This window comes from Cucurbita moschata, unplaced genomic scaffold (assembly GCF_002738365.1).
Source record: "Cucurbita moschata cultivar Rifu unplaced genomic scaffold, Cmos_1.0 Cmo_Scf00044, whole genome shotgun sequence".
Lineage (NCBI taxonomy): Eukaryota > Viridiplantae > Streptophyta > Magnoliopsida > Cucurbitales > Cucurbitaceae > Cucurbita > Cucurbita moschata.
The window spans coordinates 2,598,310-2,622,333 of record NW_019268560.1 but is presented as its reverse complement, the minus strand read 5'-3'; the positions used below and the strand labels follow the sequence as shown (position 1 = coordinate 2,622,333).

Below are 24,024 nucleotides of genomic sequence, written 5' to 3'. Positions count from 1 at the left end.
GTTTTGAGGTTTCTTATTTGGATTGGCTTGCCTCCAATATTCTAATTAAATCCCTCTTTACTTTTTCTTTTGTTTAATCTTCATATGGGGTCTGGTGTTGGGGCTGTGTTTACTTTGAGCTATCAGTTCATGATGGTTTTAGCTTAATCTCTTGGGTGGGGGAACAGTTCGTTGATGATGGTGCCCAAAAGCTTCTTCGTTTTCGTTGTTCTTGCGGTGGATTGCTTCATTTTCTTCAGATTTGCAGATTCCAAGCTCCCACAAGAAGAGGGTATGTCTTTTTTTTTCCCCCTTTCGCTAAATGGCTTAGGCATCTGGTGTTTTGAGCTTCTGCTGTGTGAGAATCTATTTGATATCATTTTTCTACTTCTTATTATATTTAATCCATGGATTGTTTGAAGATTTGCTACACGACTTTCTTGAGTATAAAATTTTTGCAGCTCAACAGTATGAAAGATTGCATTATCTGTGTAATCTTTTGTTGTCTGAACAGTTTAGACTGCATAAAACTAAGATTTGAGTAATTAGATTCGTCTTTCTAATAGAAAGATTGCCATAATATTTCTTTAGAGGAAAAGAGAGATTCCCATGATTTTATTTGTTCTTTTGTTTGATGCATTATTCAACCACCACAAGTGTTTCTTACAATTGGGCTGCCAGGAGGTTTTACTTGAGGGAATGGTAGTTTGAGGCTATGCAGTAATGATAATGCGTATGAGCATTGAGGAAAAACGTTTGTATGCCAGTAGTTTAGATTTTGGTTGTTTATTTCCAGGAGCATTTTCACCTCTTTTGCGTTGATGTTAGCTCCTAAGAATTGTTCCGTTGGAAGTATTAGCCATGCTGCAAATTCTGAATTGTTAAAGAGTTCAGTGACAGGCTTGGCTGGTTTCTTAATAAGGGAAGGACGAGCACTCGTTCATCTGGGGGTGCCATTTCTGAGATCCTTATTGTGAGATCCCACATCGGTTGGGGAGAAGAACGAAACATTCTTTATAAGGGTGTGGAAACCTCTCCCTAGTAGACACATTTTAAAAACCTTGAGGGGAAGCCTGGAAGGGAAAGCCCAAAGAGCACAATATCTGTTAGAGGTGGGCTTGGACTTTTATAAATGATATCAGAGCTAGACACTGGGCGGTGTGTCACCAAAGACGTTGGGCTCCAAAGGGGAGTGAACACGAGGCGGTGTGTTAGCAAGGATGTTGGCCCCAAAGGGGAGTGGATTGGGGATCCCACATCGATTGGAGAAGGGAACGAGTGCTAGCGAGGACGCTGGTCCCCGAAGGGAGGTGGATTGTGAGATCCCACATCGGTTGGGGAGGAGAATGAAACATTCTTTATAAGGGTGTGGAAACCTCTCCCCAGCAAACATGTTTTAAAAACCTTGAGAGGAAACCCGGAAGGGAAAACCCAAAGAGGACAATAGCTACTAGTGGTGGTATATCCGGTAGGTAGTATATGCGTGAAAAGGTCGGATAATTTATTATTCTATCTTAGAAACACATAGTGATGAAACTGAAGAATTCTGATTGGAATGCACACATGTGGATAGGTAGACGAGAAGGAATCTAACTCAAGAAAAGACATAATGAAGGGAGAACCTTACATGATATGTTCTGAACCAAACCATTATATGTTCTGAATGTTGCCTGATAATTATGATTGTTTATGGCTAATCTCTAACCTTATGGCTTTTGATTTTGTGTAGTTGATGCACTACAACAAATTACGAGAACGCTAGGTGCAGTTTATTGGAAATTCAATAGTGATTCCTGTGTCGTTGAAATGTTCGGGATCACAGAAAAGCCTCCCAGGGGATCTGAGGGTAAAATTGGTTGTGATTGCAACGTCGAGAACAGCACAATTTGTCATGTCGTAAGGATGTATAATCCCCTTATCTTATTTCTTGATATTGATTGCTGGCTTGATATGCTGCTTTGTCCCACTTAAACTTCTACAATCATTGATAGCTCTGCATATCCAAAATGGAGTTTCTTATACTTATTTATATCTCATTGAAATAAATTGCAACATAATTGAAGTTTATCATTGAGATTTTAATCATGAAGGCAAGGGTCTAGCCGAGTGAATCTATACCGGAAGGATGATAGTTCACCGTGTAAGGGGACACCCGTTACATTTGTACTTAGGTTCACTTCTTTTGCACATTTCGTGAATGAAACACCCTAAACATTATTATTATTATCTTTGAAAGAAATTGTGACTTGCTCATGAAGCGTGAAGTAAATCATTAATTGTAATGGTCTAAGCCCACCGTTAGCAGATATTGTTCTTTTTTAGCTTTCCCTCAAGGTTTTTAGAACGCGTCTGGTAGGGAGAGACACACCGCCTGGTGTCCACCCCCCTTCGGGGTTCAGCCACCGATGTGGGATCTCACAGTCCACCCCCTTTCGGGGTCCAATGTCCTCAGTCCACCTCCCTTCAAGGTTCAGCCTCCTCGCTAGTACATTGCCTGGTGTTCGGCTCCGATACTATTTGTAACAATCCAAACCCACCGCTAGTAGATATTGTCCTCTTTGGGCTTTCCCTTTCGGGCTTCTTCTCAAGGTTTTTAAAACGCGTATGCTAGGGAGAGGTTTCCACACCCTTATAAATAAAGAATATTTCATTCCCCTCTCCAACCGGATCTCACAGTAATGCTGCTGGCTAGCATTATATTGTTCATCAAATTCTTGTCCTACCAACACTTGTCTTGTTCTTCGTCCTAAAATTGTAGTTTTTTTTTTCATATCAGAGAATTCAAGCAACACAATCTGCCCGGTGTTCTCCCACGTGAAATAGTCAAACTTCCTTTCCTGAAAGAAGTGTAAGTGCAGTTGTGTTGTATCTTTAAGTTGTATGTGCACATTCTTTCCTTAGAAAAAACTTAAGCATTTTTTTGACCTGATGTAGTGATTTAGCTTACAACTACCTTCATGGTAATATACCTCGGGAGTGGGCTTCAACGCGGTTGACGTCGATGTAAGATCTTGTCATTGTTGTTGTTGATGTCCTTATTTATTCCTCTAATAAACTATTTAGTGGATATCTTGCAGCTCTCTTCTTGTAAACCGGTTATCAGGGGAAATACCAGCAGAATTGGGGAATATTACTACTCTAACAGAACTGTAAGTTATGACATAGTTTATTTATTTTATTCTCAGGGTGTGTGCTTTGGTTATGAATAGTATGAAGGTATGTGCCCATGTCTCATTTATATGAATGCTAAAATCAGGCACCTTGAAGCAAACCAATTTAGTGGTGCAATTCCATCACAGCTTGGGATGTTGAGCAACCTGCAAAGCTTGTAAGAAGTTATTAACTTCCTTTAACATACTGATTTTCGTCCCACGGTTAATATTTTTATTTTGTGGTATGATGTGAGATCCCACATTGGTTGAAGAGGGGAACTGTAACAGTCCAAACCCACCGCTAGCTCATATTGTCTGCTTTGGCCTGTTACGTATTACCGTCAGCCTCGTGGTTTTAAAACGTGTCTATTAGGGAGAGGTTTTCACACTCTTATAAGGAATGCTTCGTTCTCCTCTCCAACCGATGTGAGATCTCATAGGAGCGAAACATTTCTTATAAGGGTGTGGAAACCTCTTCCTAGTAGATGCGTTTTAAAATCTTGAAGGGAAGCCCGAAAGGGAAAGCCCAAAGAGGACAAGATCTGCTAGCGGTGGGCTTAGGCTGTTATAAATAGTATCAGAGCCAGACACCAGGCAGTGTGCCAGCGAGGACGCTGGCCACCAAGGGGGTGGATGGTGAGATCCCATGTCAGTTGGAGATGGTAATGAAGCATTCCTTATAAGGGTGTGGAAACCTCTCTCTAGTAGACACGTTTTAAAACCTTGAGGAGAAGTTCGGAAGGGAAAGCCCAAAGAGAACAATATCAGCTACGGTGGGCTTGGACGGTTACATATGAACTTGATAGTTTATTGATTTAACATTGTATATGCAGGATGCTATCATCTAATCAATTGGCTGGCACGTTGCCAACAACGTTTGCGGGATTGAAAAACCTAACAAATTTGTAAGATTTTATTACATTCACCTTTCTTGAAGTACTTTGATTCATTCATCCACTTCCATCCTAATTACATTCTTTGCATGCTGCAGCCGGATAAATGATAACAACCTCAATGGAACCATACCTGACTTCATACAAAATTGGCCGCTACTCGAAAGATTGTAAGCCATTTGTTTTAGACAATGTCAAAATTTCTTTCATTTTTTGAGTAACAAAACCATGTTAAGTTACTTAATCAATTATTAATACCATTTAACAATTGAATTATTGAAGAGAACTACATGGAAGTGGACTCCAGGGACCAATTCCTGCAAAAATATCCCTTTTAAGCAACTTAAAAGAATTGTGAGTATTACTCAAATTTGTTTCTACCTACTTTTTCATCATCAGATCAATGATAAAACTCATAATTTTCTGGATTTTGTTAATGCAGGAGGATCAGTGATATCAATGGGCCAATGCAGAATTTTCCTGACTTGACAAACATGACGGGCTTGGTTAGATTGTATGTCGAATATCTTTGCTATCTTAAATCTTTACAGCAACATCTCTGCTTCATCCATTAGAATATTAAAAAATAATTCACTCGCTCATCTCTCTTAGGGTCCTGAGAAATTGTAACATTGCTGGAGAGATTCCTTCATATGTGTGGATGGCACCAGACTTGCAAATGCTGTAAGTAAGACATGTACTTTCAAGGATTTAACAATTTAGTCTTTTAACAACTTAGTCACGATTTAGTTCCAATCATGAGAAATAAGGCTAAAATCAATGAAATTTCTTACACATGTCGATCGATAAACTGGTTAGGGACCAAGTGTGTTCATAAATTACAAAGACTAAGGCCTTGTTGATACTAGTTGGATTTTGGTTTTTAAAAATTAAGCTTATAAACACTGCTTCTACCTATAAACACCGTAGGATCAAATTGGTACAAATTTCAAAGTACGGAGATCAAGTTATTTACAAAATTGAGTCCATTGGGACCAAATTGTTACAAACTAAAGTTCTTGGACTTAGCTGTTACGTTCATAATTTCATAAAAGTTTCGGGACCAAAAAATGTTTCTTGCAGACCTATATTCAAATGATAAAGACATTGTTGAGAAAAAAAATGAATAACTATGAACGTTTTTTATACTTAGTTTCCTGATTTTATGATCTTGCTACAAATTCAAAGGTTTTATTTTGTTTTTCTGTGGTTTTTATGTAACTTAAAGATTCAATTTCGTTGTTTTTTTTCCTCATGACTGATAGGGACCTCAGCTTTAACAAGTTGACTGGGGAAATTCCAGATGATACAAACATGGAGCGCATGAGATTTCTGTAAGTACTCTGTTTTGATAATAGTATAGGCAGGCATTTCACAAATAACTATTAATTTTGAAATGCTTGTAAAATTGGTTCTTCTAATATGTATAGCTCTCCAGATCAATGATTATTGATTTTATTTTCTCTTTTATTAGCTTCTTAAGTGGCAATATGCTGAGTGGGAAACTACCAGAGTCAATCTTGAAGGATGGATCTAATGTGTAAGTTGCTTACTAATCTTGTTTTAATCCTCTACTTTTCCCTTTCTTCTAACAAGTTCTTCTAACAAGTTATTGATCTATCGAGTCTATTTTCTTTGTGACCTTTCGTTTATTGTCACTCGTTAGATATTTGGAGGCCAAGTAGGCAAACGATAGTGTTACTCGATTAGGCAAAACCTTCTTTTGATTAGTAACTTTGCATTACTAAGGCTACTTTTTTGTTTATTCAACCACCAATGTAACGGCCCAAACCACCGCTAGCAGATATTGTCCTCTTTGGGCTTTCCCTTTCAGGCTTCCCCTCAAAGCTTTAAAACGCGTTTGCTAGGGGAAGGTTTCCACACCCTTATAAATGGTGGTTTTTTGTCCTCCCCAACCAATGTAGGACATCACAATCCACCCCCCTTCGGGACCCAGCATCCTTGCTGGTACTCTTTCCTTCCTCCAATCGATGTGGGACCGCCCCCAAATCCACCCCCTTCGGGGCCCAACATCCTCGCTGGTACTCTTTCCTTCCTCCAATCGATGTGGGACCGCCCCCAAATCCACCCCCTTCGGGGCCCAGTGTTCTTACTGGTACACCGCCTCGTGTCTACCCCTCTTCGGGGAAGAGCGCGAAAGCTGGCACATCGTCCGGTGTCTGGCTCTGATACCATTTGTAACGGCCCAAATTCATCACTAGCAGATATTGTCCTCTTTGGGCTTCCCCTCAAGGCTTTAAAATGCGTTTGCTAGGGGAAGGTTTCCACACCCTTATAAATGGTGGTTTGTTCTCCTCCCCAACCAATGTGGGACATCACAACCAATGTCAAGAAACACTTTTGTGAGATCCCACATCGGTTGGAGAGAGGAATGAAACATTCTTTATTAAGTGTGTGAAAATCTCTCTTTAACAGACACGTTTTTAAAATCTTGAGAAGAAGCCTGAAAGTGAAAGTCCAAAGAAGACAATATCTGCTAGCGGTGGGCTTGGGGGCGTTACAAATGGTATCAAAGCTAGACACAGGGTAATGTGCCAATGAGGATGCTGGCCCCCAAGGGGGGTGGATTGTGAGATCCCACATAGGTTGGATAGGGGAACGAAACATTCTTTATGAGGGTGTGAAAACCTCTCCCTAGCAGACTCGTTTTAAAATCCTTGAGGGGAAGTCCAAAAGGGAAAGCCCAAAGAGGACAATATTTGCTAGTGGTGGGCTTGGGAGCGTTACAACTTCAACTGGTGTTGGTTTGCTTATTTTTGTCTTCATAAAACTGTCATAACTTTTCCTATTGAATTATTTTAGAGCCTTCAATGTTTGTAGATAAGATAGTTTATGAGTATCCTTTTTGTTTCATTTTCAATCTTTGATTGACATGTTCTTGGTTCTTTATTTAATTTTACCTTCTCTGGATATGTGGGTCTCTGTCATTGCCTATCTCATTCTAACCAGTATGATAACCTGCTCTGATGCAGCGATCTTTCATACAATAACTTGACATGGCAAGGCCCTGAGCAGCATGCTTGTAGAAAGACTTTGTAAGATTCTTCTGAAAAATATTCTTTGAGATATTTTCCAGTGTGATACTGAAAAATGTTTGATCTTTCCCATATTGTGACAGGAATATGAATCTGAACTTGTTTCGAAGTTCTTCCACCGGCAACCCCTTGTACGTTGCTCTAATTTTATCCTTTTAAATGAAGTTCTCTTGCAGACTATATGATCATTAGAGTAAAATTCACTGTTGACTATGTTGTTTTTTGCTGATATCTGATGTATAGTCACTGTTGACTTGGTCATGTCCTTGCAGACAAGAAAGTCTCCCCTGCTTGAAGGATTCCATCTGTTCAAAATGTAAGCGATCTCCTTTTTATTATCAGGAATAGAGAAAGGGGACTGTTATACATGCTGATTCCTAGTTGGATAGGGGAACGAAGAATTCCTTATAAGTGTGTGCAAACCTCTCCCTAGTAGACGAACCTTGAGAGGAAGCCTAGAAGGGAAAGCCCAAAGAGGACAATATCCGCTAGCGGTGTGCTTGAGCTGTTACAAATGGTATCAAAGCCAGACACCTGGTGGTGTGTCAACGAGGACGCTAAGCCCCCAAGGGGAGTGGATTGTGAGATCCCACATTGGTTGGAAAGAGGGACGAAGCATACCTTATAAGGGGGTGGAAACCTCTCCCTAGTAGATGCGTTTTAAAACTTTAAGGGGAAGCGAACAGAAATGTTGGCTCTTGATCTTGTGTTTATCTCACCTGCTTTTTTTTTTTTTTTTTTTTTCATAATGACAGATTCGAAATGTTGGTTCGTAAATGCCGGTGGAAATGACTTAACTATGGAGGTAAAGAACAAAAGCGTTCTCTACAACGGGGATGCAAATGTTGATGGTGGGACAGCAAAACTCTATACGGATCATGATAGCTACTGGGGGTTGAGTAGTACTGGAGATTTCATGGACGATGACGATTTCCAAAATACGCGCTACACTTTATCGCTGCTTTCATCAAATTTGTCTGAGCTATACTCAACAGCGCGTCGGAGTCCAATTACGCTCACTTATTTCCATCATTGCTTGGATAATGGAAACTACTTAGTGACCCTTCATTTTGCAGAGCTACAATTTACAAATGATGAGACATATACAAGTCTTGGAAGGCGGAAATTCGATATCTACATTCAGGTATTTGTCGCGATACTTAAAAAAGGGTAAGCAATATTCAAATTTGCAGATGGTCTCAGAACTGTGGCTTATACAGGATAGGTTGGTATTGAAGAATTTTGATATTGAAGAGGAGGCTGGAGGAGCACAAAAACCAACAGAAAGGGTGTTTGCTAACGTTAGTGTAATTAATCATGTCCTGGAGATCCGATTGTATTGGGCTGGAAAAGGGACGACTAGGATTCCTCAAAGAGGAAGCTATGGTCCACTTATATCAGCTATTTCTGTTTATTCTGGTCAGTCATTTATAAATTTCTACTCTTCAGTTTAGCTCATTTACAGCCGATATCGTTGTTTTCGGTTGGACTCGAATCGTTTCCATGAGTGATGGTGTTTTCTATCCTTTGAACAGATGTTAAATATTGTTCAATCCATGAAAGTGGTAAAACGAAAACTGTAGCCATCGTCATTGGAGTTACGGTTGGAGTATTATGTGTTGCTTCAATCGTCATATTAGGACTTCTTCGGTGGAAAAGCACCCTTAGAGCAATCAGGCGCAATAAAGGCGGTACAGGTGCGTTCGGAGTGCAGTTGTCACACTGTAGAACTTTATCTGCTATAATTTATCTTTTCAATAAGAAAACAAATAAGTTATGTGCTGCCTTGATTATGTTAATCATCGTAACCGAGACTCGATTCTCATTTTGTGAGATCCCACATCAGTTGGAGAGAGGAACGAAGCATTCTTTATAAGGGTGTGGAAACTTCTCCCTAGAAGATGCGTTTTAAAACTGTGAGGCTGACGGTGATACGTAATGAGCCAAAACAGACAATATTTGCTATTGATGGACTTGGGCTGTTACAAATGGTATCAGAGCCAGACATTGGGTGGTGTGTCAGCGAGGACGCTGGCCCCCAAGAGAGTGAATTATGAGATCCCACATTGTTTAGAGAGAGGAACGAAACATTTCTTATAAGGGTGTGGAAATTTCTCCCAGCAGACGCGTTTTAAAACTGTGAGGCTGATGGCGATACGTAATGAGTCAAAGTAGACAATATCTGTTAGCAGTGGGCTTAGACTGTTACAAATGGTATCAGAGACAGATACCGGGCCATGTGCTAGTAAGGATGCTAGCCCCCAAGGGGAGTGGATTATGAGATCCCACATCGGTTAGAAAGAGTAACGAAACATTGCTTATAAGGGTGTGGAAACTTCTCCCTAGCAGACGCGTTTTAAAACCGTGAGGCTGACGGTGATGCGTAACGGACCAAAGCGAACAATATCTGCTAGCGGTTGGCTTGGATTGTTACACATTTACTGCAAATGTTTTAGGAAGCGCTCGTGGAAAATCTATAGAACATCTAAAAATGTTACCCTATTTCATCTGTACCACCATGAACAGATCTTGCAGGAATAGAAGTGCAAACTGGAATTTTTACCTTGAAACAAATAAAAGCTGCAACCAATCATTTTGATTCCTGTAATAAAATTGGAGAAGGTGGTTTTGGCCCTGTTTATAAGGTATTCTTACTTAACCTCTCAGATAAATTCTCGTCTAGTTTTGGTGAAGGGAAGTGATTATAAAAGGTAAATTTGCAGGGTGAATTGGTTGATGGTACCATTGTAGCAATTAAGCAGCTATCCTCCAAATCAAGGCAGGGAAACCGTGAATTTCTGAATGAGATAGGAATGATCTCTTGCTTGCAACACCCAAATCTAGTCAAGCTCCATGGATGCTGCATTGAAGGAGATCAACTGTTGTTGGTATATGAATATCTGGAAAACAATAGTCTTGCCCGAGCACTTTTCGGTTAGTTTCGTTTCATATATGCTTATACACGCAGTTACAACGAGATATCGATAGATCGTTCTAGTTCTAGCCTTTTGTTTTTGGTTTCTTTATAGGTCCGTCTTACAGTCGGCTTAATCTAGATTGGCCAACCAGGCTTAGAATCTGTATCGGTATAGCGAAAGGTTTAGCATATCTCCACGAAGAATCGAGCCTCAAAATCGTTCATAGAGACATCAAAGCTACTAATGTGTTACTCGATGGCGAATTGAATCCTAAAATATCTGATTTTGGTTTGGCTAAGCTTGATGATGAGGAGAAGACTCATATCACCACCAGAGTGGCTGGGACCATGTATGCGCAATCCTCTCACGTAATCAAGATCGTATGTTGTAATCACTCTTTATATCGAATTAAACCTTATTAATAATCACGCTTTCTGTGGCAGAGGATATATGGCTCCCGAGTATGCGCTTTGGGGTTATCTCACCTACAAAGCAGATGTCTATAGTTTCGGAGTCGTGGCGTTGGAAATTATCAGTGGCAGAAGCAACAATGATTACGTACCAAGCGAAACTTGTGTTTGTCTTCTTGACTGGGTACTTTACTGCTCTTCCTGTTCCTTACTTTTCTGGCCTGGCCTTAAACTTGTTAATAATTCTCATTGCAGGCCTGTCACTTGCAACAATCTGGGAACCTCATGGAGTTGGTAGATGAGAAGTTGAGGTCAGAAATCGACGGAAAACAAGCGGAAAACATGGTGAAAATAGCCCTTCTCTGCACGAATGCTTCGCCGTCAGTAAGGCCAGCAATGTCGGAAGTGGTGAACATGCTGGAAGGAAGAATGGGAATTCCAGAGCTAATCCCAGAACCCAGTAGTTATAATGAAGATCTGAGGTTCAAGGCAATGAGGGATATGCGTAAACAGCAGCAGAACCAAAGCTTGAGTGGAAGCCAGACCCAAAATTCCACACAAAATTCCACAATGAGAACATTTGGGTCTTCCTCTACTTCTGGAAATGAGTTCTATGATATCAACCCAGAGCCAAGATCATCATCATCAACCTGAGCCACATTGTTCATAGTCTTCCAATCTATCAGTAAGCACATATGTTTCGATGCATTGTGAGTTTCTGGGCAAGCATATTATTGTTCATGGCAGTGCCTGAGAGTTGAGATGAAACGATTGATTCCCCGGCAATTTTCAGACGAGTAGTGAAAAAGGACGATTCTTAATTCTTTCTCGTCCTTGATTTTGTACAGTTATTATGATATGTTTAATCTATCGAAACTGATTCTTTAGTAATAATTTGAAGGACAATGGTGGTGAAGAAAAGAAAGAAGCATGTGACGATGAAGATTTTGTTAATAGTTAGAAACCTTGAACACTAAGCGAATTATGTTTATGGATTAAAATTTGTAATTAAGTTCTTTTATTTTTACTAATGGCAGAATAATGTTAAGTTTTGAACAATAGCAGACGCTATATTCTACAGAAATCATGAAGTTATCAAATTGCTGGAAAAAGGCGGCGCAAAACATCTGGTACCTCCAATGTTCTTGGATTGCTCAAGTGTTGATTATGTTCACTAATCATGGCTTCATTATGTTCTATTTTGTTCACAATTCTGGAAAATTCAGATGGCTTCATTGCATCGACTCCTCTAGTTTCTGTTAGGAATCAGGACTCTCCACAATGGTATGATATTGTCCACTTTGAGCATAAGCTCTCATGGCTTTGCTTTGAGCTTCCCCAAAAGGCCTCATACCCCCAATCCCAATAATCCTCAACAATCCTCCCCTCGAACAAAGCACACTATAAGCCTCCCCTTAATTGAGGCTCGACTCCTTTCTCTGGAGGTCACTTTTGACCACATCTTCGAGGCTCTATTGGCATGGTTAGGTTTAGGGCATGGCTCTGATACCATGTTAGGAATCACGACTCTCCACAATGGTATGATATTGTCCACTTTGAGCATAAAGTCTCATGGCTTTGCTTTGGGCTTCCCCAAAAAGCCTCATACCAATGGAGATAGTATTCCTCACTTATAAACCCATGATCTTCCACTAAATTAACCAATGTGGACACTCCCAATCCCAATAATCCTCAACAATTTCTTGGAAATTCCTCAACTTGTTTGTTTTGATGTTTCATTCTAGAAATCCCTTCTACTCATTCAATTCTACTGCAAATTCTCAACCACTCTCTTTCCCTCTTAAGTTTCTGGGTTCGGAAGATGTTCCAAGAAACTTGGATTCGGAAGCTTTCTGTTTCTTTTGCCATTTGTGAATCTCTCTGTTCTTTCTCGATGAAACATGTACGAAGAAAAAGTCATCCTTTTTCTTTGAATTTGCACGATTTCACTTGAAGGGCCATTTTGGGAATTGGGCAAAACGATTAAATTTCCCTTAAAATTCCACGCGTACACTTGGCCGAGGAATGATCGAAGGTACAGAAATGGAGTTCCCCGAGTGCCCTGTTTGCCTGCAAACGTACGACGGCGAGTCCACAGTTCCTCGTGTTCTCTCTTGTGGCCACTCAGCCTGCGGAACCTGCCTCGACAATCTCCCTCAGCGATACCCCGAAACCATTCGATGTCCCGCCTGCAACGTTCTCGTGAAATTCCCCTCTCATGGCGCTTCGGCTCTCCCCAAAAACATCGACCTCCTCAGACTCTGCCCCCAACACAACGCCGATCAGCAAATTTCCAAAAAACCCATCAATCAAAACCACGAGATGTTTCCTCGGCTCTGGTCTGATGAATTCTACAAAGCTTGGAAGCACTGGGTCCTGCCGCACGCCGCCGTTTCGATCGAGCGGAGAGATGCCGACGACGGAGTTGAGCAACTGTTGCTGGGAAGAATTGCTCCCAGTTCAGATTCAGATTCTTCTTTCCCGATTAGGGTTGGAGAAGACCGAACTGTAAGTCTTGTTCGAGTCGTTTCGTTGCCTTGTTCTAATAGTGATTATGTGTTTAAGCTTAGTTATACATCAATGGTTCTGAAATGCTTGAGTGAGTTGAAGGATGGGGAGAGAAATGAACTGGGTTTGATTTTGGGAGCTGGTATCATGAATGGTGGAAGAATGTGTAGAACATATGGGTTATGGGGTAATTTGGAGGATGGATTTCTGTACTTAGTATGTGAGAGACGCAATGATAACTTAGTGGATAGGATTAACAATTGGATTAAGAAACTTGATATCAGAAACAAGGTTGGCTTGAACAAAGATGACTTATGCAGTTTTGCCTTGATTGCCACCGAGTTATGTGAAGCAATCATCGCTATGCATTCTCTGAGGTTAAGTATTGGCTTTCTTAGTCTTTCATGTTTTGGTGTTGGTGAATTTGGTAGTGTTTGTGTTGATTTAAATGGGGTTTTGACGACGGGAAGAACTGTTCGAACAGCGGTGGAAGCTGTTTCTACCGGATCAAAACTCGATACCAAGGAACTGGGAATTATTATTAGTAATCTGATGAAGAAGGAGGTTTTTGTCAGCCCGGAGGTATTACTCAAATTACTGCATAAAGAAGACGTTGTGCCGGAATGTGGCACGACTCTATGCTCGGTCGGGAACAAGTGCGATATTTGGTGTTTGGCGTTTGTTTTGCTGAGTCTTCTTCTCGGAAAGGAATGCATTGTGGTGAGTTTTGAAGAAATTCATTCTGATTGCTCTGTCTTTTATGGGAGTTGGGTGGAGAAAGTTAATTCTTGTTTGAACACGAAGTTCGGTTCGGAGTATTCATCATTGAATCAGACACTCTGCCGTTCTTTAAGTTTTAATCCCGAAAACCGTCCATGTGTTGTTGAACTGTTGAGATGCTTTAGGGAACTGATTGTTGGTTCTGAGTTGGATGCTTTGGGCAGTTTGAAACTTGTAGTTGATGAATATGGTGCTGATCATTGCTTGGTTCTGGGGGATCTCATTCAACTTCCCCACGAATTGACTGAAACTCAGAGCGACGATATGGATCGAATTGGGGCGGAAAGAACAACTAAAGCTTTTGTTGATGGGCTATCAGCTGGAATGGTGAAGTCCAGCGACATGCTCGGCCATCGTGATAGCATTACTGGTTTAGTAGTTGGTGGTATGTACAAAATTTCATTATGTTGTGCCCTGGCGTTCATTCCTTTTTAAAATGCTTCCTTTCTCTTGTTTTGTAGGGGGTTATCTGTTTAGCTCGTCATATGATAAGACGGTCCAAGCATGGTCTTTACAAGTAGGTGTTTTACTGAATGAATCCGATCTATTCTTCTTATTTTCGAATATGAGATCATTATTTGTGCCCCTGTTTCTGGATATTGTTAGGACTTCTCTCATGTACATACATTTATCGGGCACGAGCATCGTATAACGGATTTGGCATATATCGATGAAGAACAGCCGTTGTGTGTAAGTGCTGATATTGGTGGTGGTATATATGTCTGGAGCATTGCTCTTCCTCTCAAGCACGATCCATTGAAGAAATGGTACGAGGAGAAGGATTGGCGCTACGATGGTATTCATGCGTTGGCCTACTCCGAAAATGGGTGCCTTCATACCGGTGGAGGCGATAGATCTATTAAAGCATGGTCATTGAAGGTAACTACGTTCTTAAGTACAGTGATGAGTGATTATATAAGTTGTCTGGATTGAATACTTTTTACTGAACTTTGGAAGTCTTGCCTCTTAGGATGGCACCTTATCTGGCTCCATGCATGGTCATAGGTCAGTAGTTTCTGCTCTTCTGGCTAGTAATGGCATTCTTTACAGTGGCAGTTGGGATGGAACTGTTCGGTTATGGAGTCTTTCCGATCGTAGTCAGTTGGCCGTGCTCGGGGAAGAATCAACTGGAAGTTTGGGTTCTGTTCTGTGTCTTGCTGCTAACACGGACATACTTGTTGCAACTCATGAAAATGGATCTATAAAGGTTTCAGTTTCTTCCAACTTTGCTTCTGCTATATAAAATTTCCCTCTCAGCTCATGCATGTAACCGTCCAAGCCCACCGTTAATAAATATTGTTTTCTTTGGTCCGTTACATATCGCTGTTAGCCTCACGATTTTAAAACGCGTCTGCTAGAGAGAGGTTTCTATATCCTTATAAATAATGCTTCGTTCTCCTCTCTAACCGATGTGAGATCTCACAATCCACTCCCTTGGGGGCCTAGTGTCCTTGCTGGCACACCGCCCGGTGTGTGGCTCTAATACCCTTTGTAGAGTTGCCCCCTTTGGGCTTTCCCTTCCGAATTTCCTCTCAAGGTTTTAAAACGCATCTGCTAGGAAGAGGTTGCCACACCCTTATAAAGAGTATTTTGTTCTCCTCTCCAACCGATATGGGATCTCATACATCAATATTCATTAGGTTGAAAATCCCTTACAAGAGTTCGAACACATGACCTCTTTCATTACTTTGCTCTTTTGATGATAGAGGACTAAACCTATGATTTTGTTTGCTTCAGCTTTGGAGGAACGATGTATTTATGAAAACCATGAAACTACACGATGGCGCCATATTCGCCATCAGCATGCTGGGGAAACAACTCGTCACCGGGGGTCGGGACAAGGCCATAAATGTACAGGTACATATCCAGAAGTTGATCTGGAAAATACCCTTGAATCGATCCAAGTTCGAAATACAATCCCGTTTTTTTTCTTTCTCTAACATATCAAGACAACGATTCGTAGGAGTTATTCGACGACGAGCTCGAGATTGATTGTAGACATCTTGGATCCATCCCTTCAAATTCTACAGTAACAGCATTATTGTGTTGGCAAGACAAACTTTATGTTGGATATGCAGATAGGTGCATTAAGGTATGTGCATTAGCTATCTATACGTTTTACAAATCGGACAACAGAGTCCTCACTAACAGATATTGTCCTCTTTGGATTTTCTCTTTCAAGTTTCTTCTCAAGGTTTTTAAAACACTTGCTAGGGACAGGTTTCCACCTCTTTAGAAATAAAATGCATTCTCCTCCCCAACCGATGTGCAATCTCACAATCCACCCTCATTCGAGGCCCAGTGTCCTCGCGGGCACTCACTGCCTTCTCCAATCAATGTGGGACCCCCCAATCCACTCCCCTTTGGAGCCCAACGTCCTTGTTGGCACACTGCCTCGTGTGTACCACTTTGGGGCTTAGCCATACCATTTGTAACAGTTAAAATCCACTGTTAGTAGATATTGTTCCCTTTGGGCTTTCCCTTTCGGGTTTCCCCTTAAAATTTTAAAAATGCATCTATTAAGGTGAAGTTTCCACGCCCTTAAAGAATGTTTCGATCTCTTCTCCAACCCACATGGGATCTCACAAGAGGGCTTGAACCGTTATACCAACACTATGTTCTTTGAGGAAGAAAAAAAAAACGTCTTTTTGTTTTGATTTAAGGTGTTTGTGTAATCTTACTGAAGCATTGTGCGAATTTTTCTGGTGTCTTAGGTGTATTACTATGGAAAATGATACCTATTTCAATGGATCTGCTGAGCAAATTTCCATGGCAGAAAAGATTAGAATAGCACTTCAAAGGGAGCTTCCATTAGCTTCATGTTGTAATTATTTTTAATAACAATTTGGTTAAATTTATTTTATAATGCTTTTTTTTTAAATAAAAAAAAAAATAAATATTACAAAATTTAAATAACCATTGCTGAACTTATATTTTTTAATATAAACTATGGAAATTAATATGGAGCTACATAATCCTAGATAGAATACAATGAATATAGGTATGATTTTTATATAATTGAATGGAAAATAGAATAATCTTAAAATTGAAAAATGAAATTTAATGAAAAGATGAAAAAGGTATGATTTTCCCAAGTTGGGAAATTTTGAATTTGGTCGCAAAATTATTCTGTTTTGTTATATAAGGTCCAAAGTCAATAAAAATAAATAAATAAAAACAAAAACCAAAGTAGAAGAAGAATAAAGTAAGGTTTTATTTATTTATTTATTTATTTATTTATTTTTCAATTTCCTTTATAAGCATAGCATCTTGTTCCTCAATTTTTGTGTTCATTCATATTATTCCATTTAGTTTCATCTGTTTTTGTGAAAATTATTTTTGGACCACTTCGATTTAAATCCCAATTATTCTTCTTCGTCTCATTTACCTTTATTAAAGTATTAAAGTTTAAAAAGATAAATAGTAAATTATACTACGCCTATTTTATTTTATTCTACTCCAGTGACTCACAGCTCATATAATTATGAAATTTTTTTATAAAAAAATTTACTTAATCTTGTTAATAAATTAATATATCAATCAAGTTTGAATATATTAGATTGGAATTTAATACTTTAAATCGTGTAGAGTTCGTGATTATCATGTTAAAAAAAATATAGGAAGAGTTTTTAATGAACGAGATATGATGCCTTTTTTTACCTAGGAGGGTCCAAACAAAATCGATGAAATAGAGTCCTTAATCAAACTAAAATTTATTCTTCAATGTCGAGATGAATTTATTATTTGGTAAACTCGATCAAGAACATAAAACCCCAGCGATGGAGTACTTCAAAAAAAAAACAAAATGATCTCAATTACCCTTTGGAACCGGGTCGATTTAAATCTCGACCTATAAGAAAGAGAATACATGTTTTAACGGTTGAATTACTCATTTTTTTCTTAAAAAAAAACTATAATGAAAATGAGATTTGTAAAATGTAATACCCAAATAAAGATGAAATAGATTGTGGATTTTTGTAGAACTCTTAATTGGATGAAATTATAAAAGTGAATAATGGAATATAAATACCCCACTCATTGAGTTTGAGACGAGCAAACCCCAAGAACTGCTTCTTTCTCTCTCTCTCTCTTGGAGTTGTGTTCAGGTAATTAATCCAAGTTTTGAGCTTTATTTTTGGGTAAGAAATTTGTTTTGGTGTTGATGTGATTTACAGGCAAGCGGCCCCATGGGTTACCCAGATGAGATGCAGAAGCAGAAGCAGAAGCAGAAGCAAGCAGGTGAAGAACAGTCGCAACCACGAAGAAGTGGTCGAGGGAAGATTGAAATCAAGAGAATTGAAAACACAACAAATCGCCAAGTCACTTTCTGTAAACGCAGAAATGGTTTGCTTAAGAAGGCTTATGAGCTTTCTGTTCTCTGTGATGCTGAGGTCGCTCTTATTGTCTTCTCCACCCGTGGTCGCCTCTATGAGTATGCCAACAACAGGTCCACTAACTCCTTCTCCCTTTTCCTTAATTGTAACCGCTCAAGTCCACCGCTGGCTATTTACGTATAGCTATTAGTCTATGGCTTTAAAATTTATGAGATTCTACATGGAACTAACGGAAAAATCCACTAGATAATAAACTATTGGTTCTAAGCCATCTTTGATGATGAATCAACAATCTGAAGTGCTTTTCTTGCATATTCTTGATAAACAGGCGTTTATATATACCTATAGGAAGATCTGTTTGGGAAGTACGCAGCCCCTTTGACATCTCTTCGTTTGCAAAGAATTTTCGATGCCAAAACATAGAGACAAAAGACCGATCTTTGAATAGGAAAAAGAGAGGATCTGTAGGATCCTAAATGAATTGGCTTATTCGAAAAAAAGTCTTGTTCGTTGGAAGATCTATCTCGTGTTTGGTACTGCACAGTTTTACTCTACAAGAACTCCGAATCATTCTCTTCATCAGAAATGACCCGCTTGCCCTGAAATGACCTAGCTCAATAGAAAATCCCAATTCATTGGACTTTTCGATGCAATCAAATTGAAAGCCCGAAAGGCGCAGAAACATACTTTATTAGGGCATGAAAACCTCTCCCTGGTAGAGGCTCATGAATATAAGTAACGGACTAAAACTAATAGTACCTACTAACTGTGACCTGATGAATATCTTACGTTCGAGTAAAACAATAATTTTACTAACAGGACAGAGTAGGGACGAGGTTAAGAAAAACGAATGGGAACAACATTGTTAACCTCGACGCTACACCGTCATTATAGTCGAGTCTAGATGATTAGATTGATGATATTGAAACCCTAAGAAGAATGTTATTGAAGCAATGAAGAAATTTGAAATAACTGTTGCAGTGTTAGGGCTACGATTTCGAGGTACAAAAAGGCATGCTCGGATCCCTTAAGCGCCGGGTCCGTTTCGGAAGCCAATACACAGGTATCGTATCCATTTAGGGTTCTTCTTCTTCTTCTTCTTCTTCTTCTTCTTCTTCCTCCTCCGATTGTTTAATCGTAACGGTGGCTCTGTTTCAGTTCTACGAGCAAGAATCCGCGAAATTGCGAGCGCAAATCGGGAATATGCAAAACCTAAACAGGTAATTTGATTTTGATTTTGATTTTGATTTTGATTTTGATTTTGATTGATTGAATGAGTCATATTTGTGTTTCTGAGCGTTGGAATTGAAGGCATTTGTTGGGGGAATCCATCAGTTCGTTGTCGGTGAAAGATCTCAAAAGCCTGCAGGTGAAACTGGAGAAGGGAATTAGCCGAATTCGATCCAGAAAGGTAACTCTCTAAATTCCACCCAATTAATTAAAAACCCTAATCTAATTTGGATTTCAATGATGACGAGGGGTTTATAATCAAAGAATACTATTTCTATTGGAATAAGAGAGAAGTCCAAATAAAGTCACGAGAGCTTATACTTAAAGTGGACAATATCATGCCATTGTGGAGAGTCGTGTTCGTCTAACATGATATCAAAGTCATGCCCTAAACATAGCCGTGCCAATAGATTGGTAAATTCTCAAATGTCGAATAAAGGACGGATTCCAAAAAAAAAAAAAAAAAGGAGTCGAGCCTCGATTAAGGGGAGGCGTACTTTGTTCGAGGGGAGGTGTTGAATGATGAAAGTTTCACATCAACTAATTTAGAAAATGATCATGAGTTTATAATAAAAAATACTTTCTCGAAGTGGAGGTGTTGGATGATGAAAGTCCCATATCCCTTAATTTAGAGAATGATCACGAGTTTATAATAAAAAAAAATAATCTCTTTATGGGAATGAGAGAGAACTTATGACAATATCATACTATAACTAGACAACATTATACCATTGTGGAGAGTCGTGTCATTTTTCTCATTTTTTGTGCACAGAATGAGGTTCTGTTTGCGGAGATTGAGTACATGCACAAAAGGGTATGCACTTTTCTTGCTTTACTTTTATTCATTTTACATTTCTTTTATTTTAACTTACAAAGTATTTTAAATATTCAACCATTTGCAAATAAATACAGGAAATTGAACTGCACAACACCAACCAGCTGATACGAGCAAAGGTACGGTCTGTTCTAAAAATCTGTGTTCAATTTTTCAATTTTTTTTTTATTTTTTATTTTTTATTTTTTGGTTCTACACCGATTTATATTAAGATTTTTATTTCTGCACTTCTATTAATACATCATGCCTTTCTAGTCTAGTTTAATAAATATTTTTGGGATATTTTTTATAAAATAATTTCAGTTCAATAATTACATGACGAGGATAATACGTCTTTAATTTTTCAAAATTCAAAAAATATTCATGAATCAAAGATGGAAACGATACAGGGTACATATATCAAAGATAAGAATTTTAATTTTTAGGATATTAATGCTATTTTAGAATGTTTGTGGATATTTTTGAAAATTTTATCAATAATTTTGTCTATGAATTGATATTTTAAAATTTAAAAGAGTATTTAAAAATTAAGTATATTATTTTTATACCATTCATTCAAATCCATAATGTATCGTATTTAATATAAAGTGATCTCTTATATACCTTATGATATACCGTTTCTAAATTTTAATATTTGTAAGCAAGAATAATATTTTAAAATTAGAGTTAGGAAAGGCAGAAATTATGAAATAGATAGATGTTTTGGAGTCGACATGAACATAGTTTAAAACGAATACGTAAATGGTATGAATTTGCAGATAGCGGAGATGGAGAGAAGAGAACAAAACAGAAGTGGAAATAACAGCATAGGTGCAAGAGGAGAAGGAGAAGGAGAAGGAGAAGGAGAAGGAGAAGGAGAAGGAGAAGGAGAAGGAGAAGGATGTGTGGGTCCAAATTTAGAGGGTAATGAGCAATACTACTTTCCCCATCAAAATCACCATATCTCCCTGCAACTCATCTAACCTCATCCTCCCCCATCTACAAACTCTTCTACTTTTCTGTCTTTTTCTATGACAACAAACAATCATCCTTTCTACTTTCATACCTCCTAATCTAAGAACCACCAATACATATAGATTTAGGACACCTACACGATAGCGACACATTTCTTTTTGAGGTACGTACGAAAAGTGTTTATATAACAGTCCACTTTACCGGCTTGTTACGTATCACCGTCAGCCTCATGGTTTTAAAATTCTTTATAAGGGTGTGGAATCTCTCCTTAGAAAACTCGTTTTAAAATCGTGAAGTAGACGGCAATACGTAGCTAGTCAAAGCGGACAATATCTTTTAGTGGCGAGTTTGGACTATTACAGATGGTATCAAAGCCAAACACAGAGTCATGTGTCAATGAGGATATTGGGCCGCCAATGAGATTGAATTGTGAGATCTCATATTAGTTGGAGAGGAGAACAAAACATCCTTAAGAGAGTCTAGAAACCTCTCACGAAACCTCTCGCTAATAATAGATACGTTTTAAAATTGTAAGGCTAATAACAATATGAAACATGCCAATATTGGTAAAAATAGACATAGCTGACTAATGAAAACAACAATTTAGTAGCATTTGTAGACAACAATTACAGCTACAATAATACAGACACCAAACAAAAATAGTAACTAATGAAAACAAGTATGTATATAATTTATGAACCATACAACATAATTATAAAACCCATAACATATATCTTCAAATCCATCTTAGAGTTGTGCAAGTCGACGAATATCGATCGGGTATGCATCGGTTGGACGTTGAGCGCTGTAAGCTCTCCGCCCGATCACAGCATTCCCAGCTTCTGTTGGATGAAATGCATCCCAAAATAGATACTCATCCCTGTTTGAGCATGGAGTTTGAAAGGGTAGACATGTGATTTGCCCATTGTTCCTTCCAACTCCACAGCACCCAGTGTTCACAACCCTAAAACCTGATATAAACATTCATCGACTAAGTCACGTTCTATTCTGATATCATGTTAAATTACGGTCGATCAATTTAATAACACGAAATCTTACCGAAGGCAGGTGGATTGTCAATGACATCTTGAAAAATGCCAAAAGAATCAATGTAGATAAACTTAGCATCAGCTTGATTGTTGTTAAATTGATCAACCAAAGATCTAAGACCAGCATTGAATATTTGATTGGCTGAGTTGATCTTTTGAACACAAGTCCTTCCATCTGGGCTGTTCTGAGCCAACTCATTTGGACTGCAACCAATCTGACCAAGTCCAAACAGCACAAACTTCCTAGCTCCATAGTTGTACAAAAGCTACAAAAACAGAACCAACAACGGCACGTAAACAAACGGTCAGTCAGTCGATATTCGAGCTGAAATTCACGTAAAGTTTAAATTTTTCAAGCCGGGTTTCAGCCGGTGTACCCTAAGCTGATCGGAATACTGTTGGAGAAGGTTTTCAGAGTATTGTTGAGGTGTAAACTGGTTGCCTGTTGAGTAAAATTGAGGCATGAAATAGTTGTTGAGATAGTCATTACTTCCCAACCCTATTGAGTATATGCATTTACTGAGATAAGCTGCAGCTGAGTCCTCATCTCCAAGCAGATCCACCACTTGAGACACTGTGTTTTGGTAATTCTCCACTTGCCCACTAAAGCTTATGCGTCCTCCCTATTAAACATATAACGCGTTACCATTAAATGTTTCGATGTTTTTCAACAGTTCAAAATTATGCAATGGTCGGTATAGTTTGAGTAGAGAAAATGACTGAAAATCCTTGTGTCACTAGTTCAAATCTAATTCTAGGCACATCATGAATTATCTATTCTACCGATTTATTAATAAAATAGATTATGAAAAATACGGACACAGGGGACACAATTTTGAAAAGGGATTAGCAATTGTGATATGAAAAAGATGGAATGAAATTTATATACCAATTGGCGACCAGTTTCCTCTCTGATTCCGGCGGCGGCGGATGCATAATTAATGCCTCTGAGGATGTCTCGACCTCTTGCGGTGGCGTAGGGAGGGATATAATCGTCAAATCCTAATAGCTCGGCTGCATTCATTTAATTCAAAATATTAACAAAACCTCTAATTTAATCTATTTTTAAAAATTTTAATTTTTATCCCTAAATTTGTACTCTCTTTTTTTAATTATTAAATTATCTTTTTTACTAACTTTACTCATATTTAAGTCCGATCTAAGCCTAGAATTGACTATTAAATAATTTTGTCGAAACATGTGAATTAAATAATAAGAAGACAAATCTAACACATGTTTTTTAGAAATATTTTACAATTTATTAAACACACGAAAATAATTTTTTAATAAATTTTTTTATCATCAATCTTTTAAAAAAAAAGTTTAAGATAAAAATTACCACATTTATCTAAATTTAGAGGGTATAATTAGAGTTTAAAGCTAATTTTTATACGTTAAAAAAAAAAACCTTAATTTATTAATTCTCAGAAAAATCTACCGCGTGAGTGAATAAAAAGGTCATAAATATTTTGAAATTAATTTGCATGTGCATGCAATTTAAAGTGAGACAGGCACACACTCCAACATAACTCAATTACAGCCTATTCAATGCAAACTTCAACTTTATTAATTTTGAAATGTTTATGAAAGATCGAAAATTAGAGATGAAAAGATTACCGATAACATCGACAGTGGTTTTGCCATTGGAGAACCTTCCAGTGGGTCCACCAAAATCAATCCCATAAGGCAAATAATCAGCTCTAGCCAAAGATTGAAGCTGGTTGTTGTTCCCGTTGTCCACCAATGAATCACCAAAAATGAAGTAGCAGGGAACTTGCTGCGCCGCCGCGGCACTACACAGCAGGGTCACAACCACCGCCCACACCGCCGCGCTGTAATGCTCCGCCATTCAACTGATTATATGTAGAAAAGAGAAAAGGTTTAAATATATGTGTGTGTATAATGGGCAAGGGGAAAATGTATGTG

At 38.6% G+C, this 24,024-nt stretch overlaps 4 protein-coding genes across 10 annotated transcripts; 3 read left to right on the top strand and 1 right to left on the bottom strand.

Annotated features, from left to right (window-relative positions):
- LOC111434276 (probable LRR receptor-like serine/threonine-protein kinase RFK1) lies at positions 1–22,453 on the top strand. 5 transcript variants are annotated; one of them, XM_023071686.1, is made up of 25 exons: positions 1–271; positions 1,709–1,883; positions 2,756–2,827; positions 2,914–2,982; positions 3,057–3,128; positions 3,236–3,307; positions 3,965–4,036; positions 4,123–4,194; positions 4,307–4,378; positions 4,467–4,538; positions 4,637–4,708; positions 5,290–5,358; positions 5,499–5,564; positions 7,018–7,080; positions 7,164–7,211; positions 7,353–7,396; positions 7,836–8,224; positions 8,301–8,499; positions 8,616–8,777; positions 9,607–9,725; positions 9,804–10,014; positions 10,110–10,347; positions 10,442–10,592; positions 10,664–10,932; positions 22,367–22,453. In XM_023071686.1, the coding sequence occupies exons 1-25, from the start codon at positions 175–177 to the stop codon at positions 22,425–22,427; spliced, it is 3,006 nt and encodes a 1,001-aa protein (XP_022927454.1). In that variant the 5' UTR covers positions 1–174; the 3' UTR covers positions 22,428–22,453. The 5 variants fall into 5 exon arrangements, with proteins under 5 accessions (XP_022927454.1, XP_022927453.1, XP_022927452.1 ...); XM_023071685.1 differs by lacking the exon at positions 22,367–22,453 and having other exon boundaries at positions 2–271; positions 8,616–8,771; positions 10,664–11,437; XM_023071684.1 differs by lacking the exon at positions 22,367–22,453 and having other exon boundaries at positions 2–271; positions 10,664–11,437.
- On the top strand, positions 12,120–16,562 carry LOC111434277. Of its 2 annotated transcripts, XM_023071689.1 has the most exons (7): positions 12,124–14,081; positions 14,158–14,213; positions 14,303–14,575; positions 14,667–14,903; positions 15,434–15,553; positions 15,660–15,788; positions 16,411–16,562. In XM_023071689.1, exons 1-7 carry the CDS (start codon positions 12,434–12,436, stop codon positions 16,429–16,431), a joined length of 2,484 nt encoding a protein of 827 aa, XP_022927457.1. In that variant the 5' UTR covers positions 12,124–12,433; the 3' UTR covers positions 16,432–16,562. The 2 variants fall into 2 exon arrangements, 1 of the variants encoding a protein (XP_022927457.1); XR_002708922.1 differs by lacking the exons at positions 15,660–15,788; positions 16,411–16,562 and having other exon boundaries at positions 12,120–14,081; positions 14,747–14,903; positions 15,434–15,544.
- On the top strand, positions 17,707–21,233 carry LOC111434283 (floral homeotic protein AGAMOUS-like). Of its 2 annotated transcripts, none has more exons than XM_023071696.1 (9): positions 17,707–17,802; positions 17,872–18,143; positions 19,012–19,093; positions 19,189–19,250; positions 19,342–19,441; positions 20,033–20,074; positions 20,173–20,214; positions 20,854–20,914; positions 20,951–21,233. In XM_023071696.1, the coding sequence occupies exons 2-9, from the start codon at positions 17,884–17,886 to the stop codon at positions 21,055–21,057; spliced, it is 756 nt and encodes a 251-aa protein (XP_022927464.1). In that variant the 5' UTR covers positions 17,707–17,802; positions 17,872–17,883; the 3' UTR covers positions 21,058–21,233. The 2 variants fall into 2 exon arrangements, with proteins under 2 accessions (XP_022927464.1, XP_022927465.1); XM_023071697.1 differs by having other exon boundaries at positions 17,708–17,802; positions 20,957–21,233.
- Positions 21,618–24,024, bottom strand: LOC111434280 (GDSL esterase/lipase At1g29670-like). Its single transcript, XM_023071693.1, has 5 exons — positions 23,716–24,024; positions 22,988–23,112; positions 22,476–22,721; positions 22,109–22,364; positions 21,618–22,020 (listed from the first exon to the last, which is right to left on the bottom strand). Exons 1-5 carry the CDS (start codon positions 23,945–23,947, stop codon positions 21,797–21,799), a joined length of 1,083 nt encoding a protein of 360 aa, XP_022927461.1. The 5' UTR covers positions 23,948–24,024; the 3' UTR covers positions 21,618–21,796.

What these genes read in the sequence shown, in the direction of transcription:
- LOC111434276 (XM_023071684.1), top strand. Translation starts at nt 175, where the DNA reads ATGATGGTGCCCAAAAGCTTCTTCGTTTTCGTTGTTCTTGCGGTGGAT. An exon ending in GGATTCCATCTGTTCAAAAT is followed by an intron (nt 7,397 to 7,835) that starts GTAAGCGATCTC and finishes TCATAATGACAG; the next exon opens with ATTCGAAATGTTGGTTCGTA. An exon ending in GTTTTGGCCCTGTTTATAAG is followed by an intron (nt 9,726 to 9,803) that starts GTATTCTTACTT and finishes GTAAATTTGCAG; the next exon opens with GGTGAATTGGTTGATGGTAC.
- LOC111434277 (XM_023071689.1), top strand. Translation starts at nt 12,434, where the DNA reads ATGATCGAAGGTACAGAAATGGAGTTCCCCGAGTGCCCTGTTTGCCTG. An exon ending in TTAAAGCATGGTCATTGAAG is followed by an intron (nt 14,576 to 14,666) that starts GTAACTACGTTC and finishes CTTGCCTCTTAG; the next exon opens with GATGGCACCTTATCTGGCTC. An exon ending in ACAAGGCCATAAATGTACAG is followed by an intron (nt 15,554 to 15,659) that starts GTACATATCCAG and finishes AACGATTCGTAG; the next exon opens with GAGTTATTCGACGACGAGCT.
- LOC111434283 (XM_023071696.1), top strand. Translation starts at nt 17,884, where the DNA reads ATGGGTTACCCAGATGAGATGCAGAAGCAGAAGCAGAAGCAGAAGCAA. An exon ending in GCCGAATTCGATCCAGAAAG is followed by an intron (nt 19,442 to 20,032) that starts GTAACTCTCTAA and finishes TTTTGTGCACAG; the next exon opens with AATGAGGTTCTGTTTGCGGA. An exon ending in TAACAGCATAGGTGCAAGAG is followed by an intron (nt 20,915 to 20,950) that starts GAGAAGGAGAAG and finishes GAGAAGGAGAAG; the next exon opens with GAGAAGGAGAAGGAGAAGGA.
- LOC111434280 (XM_023071693.1), bottom strand. Translation starts at nt 23,947, where the DNA reads ATGGCGGAGCATTACAGCGCGGCGGTGTGGGCGGTGGTTGTGACCCTG. An exon ending in AACCACTGTCGATGTTATCG is followed by an intron (nt 23,113 to 23,715) that starts GTAATCTTTTCA and finishes AAATGAATGCAG; the next exon opens with CCGAGCTATTAGGATTTGAC. An exon ending in TGACAATCCACCTGCCTTCG is followed by an intron (nt 22,021 to 22,108) that starts GTAAGATTTCGT and finishes TGTTTATATCAG; the next exon opens with GTTTTAGGGTTGTGAACACT.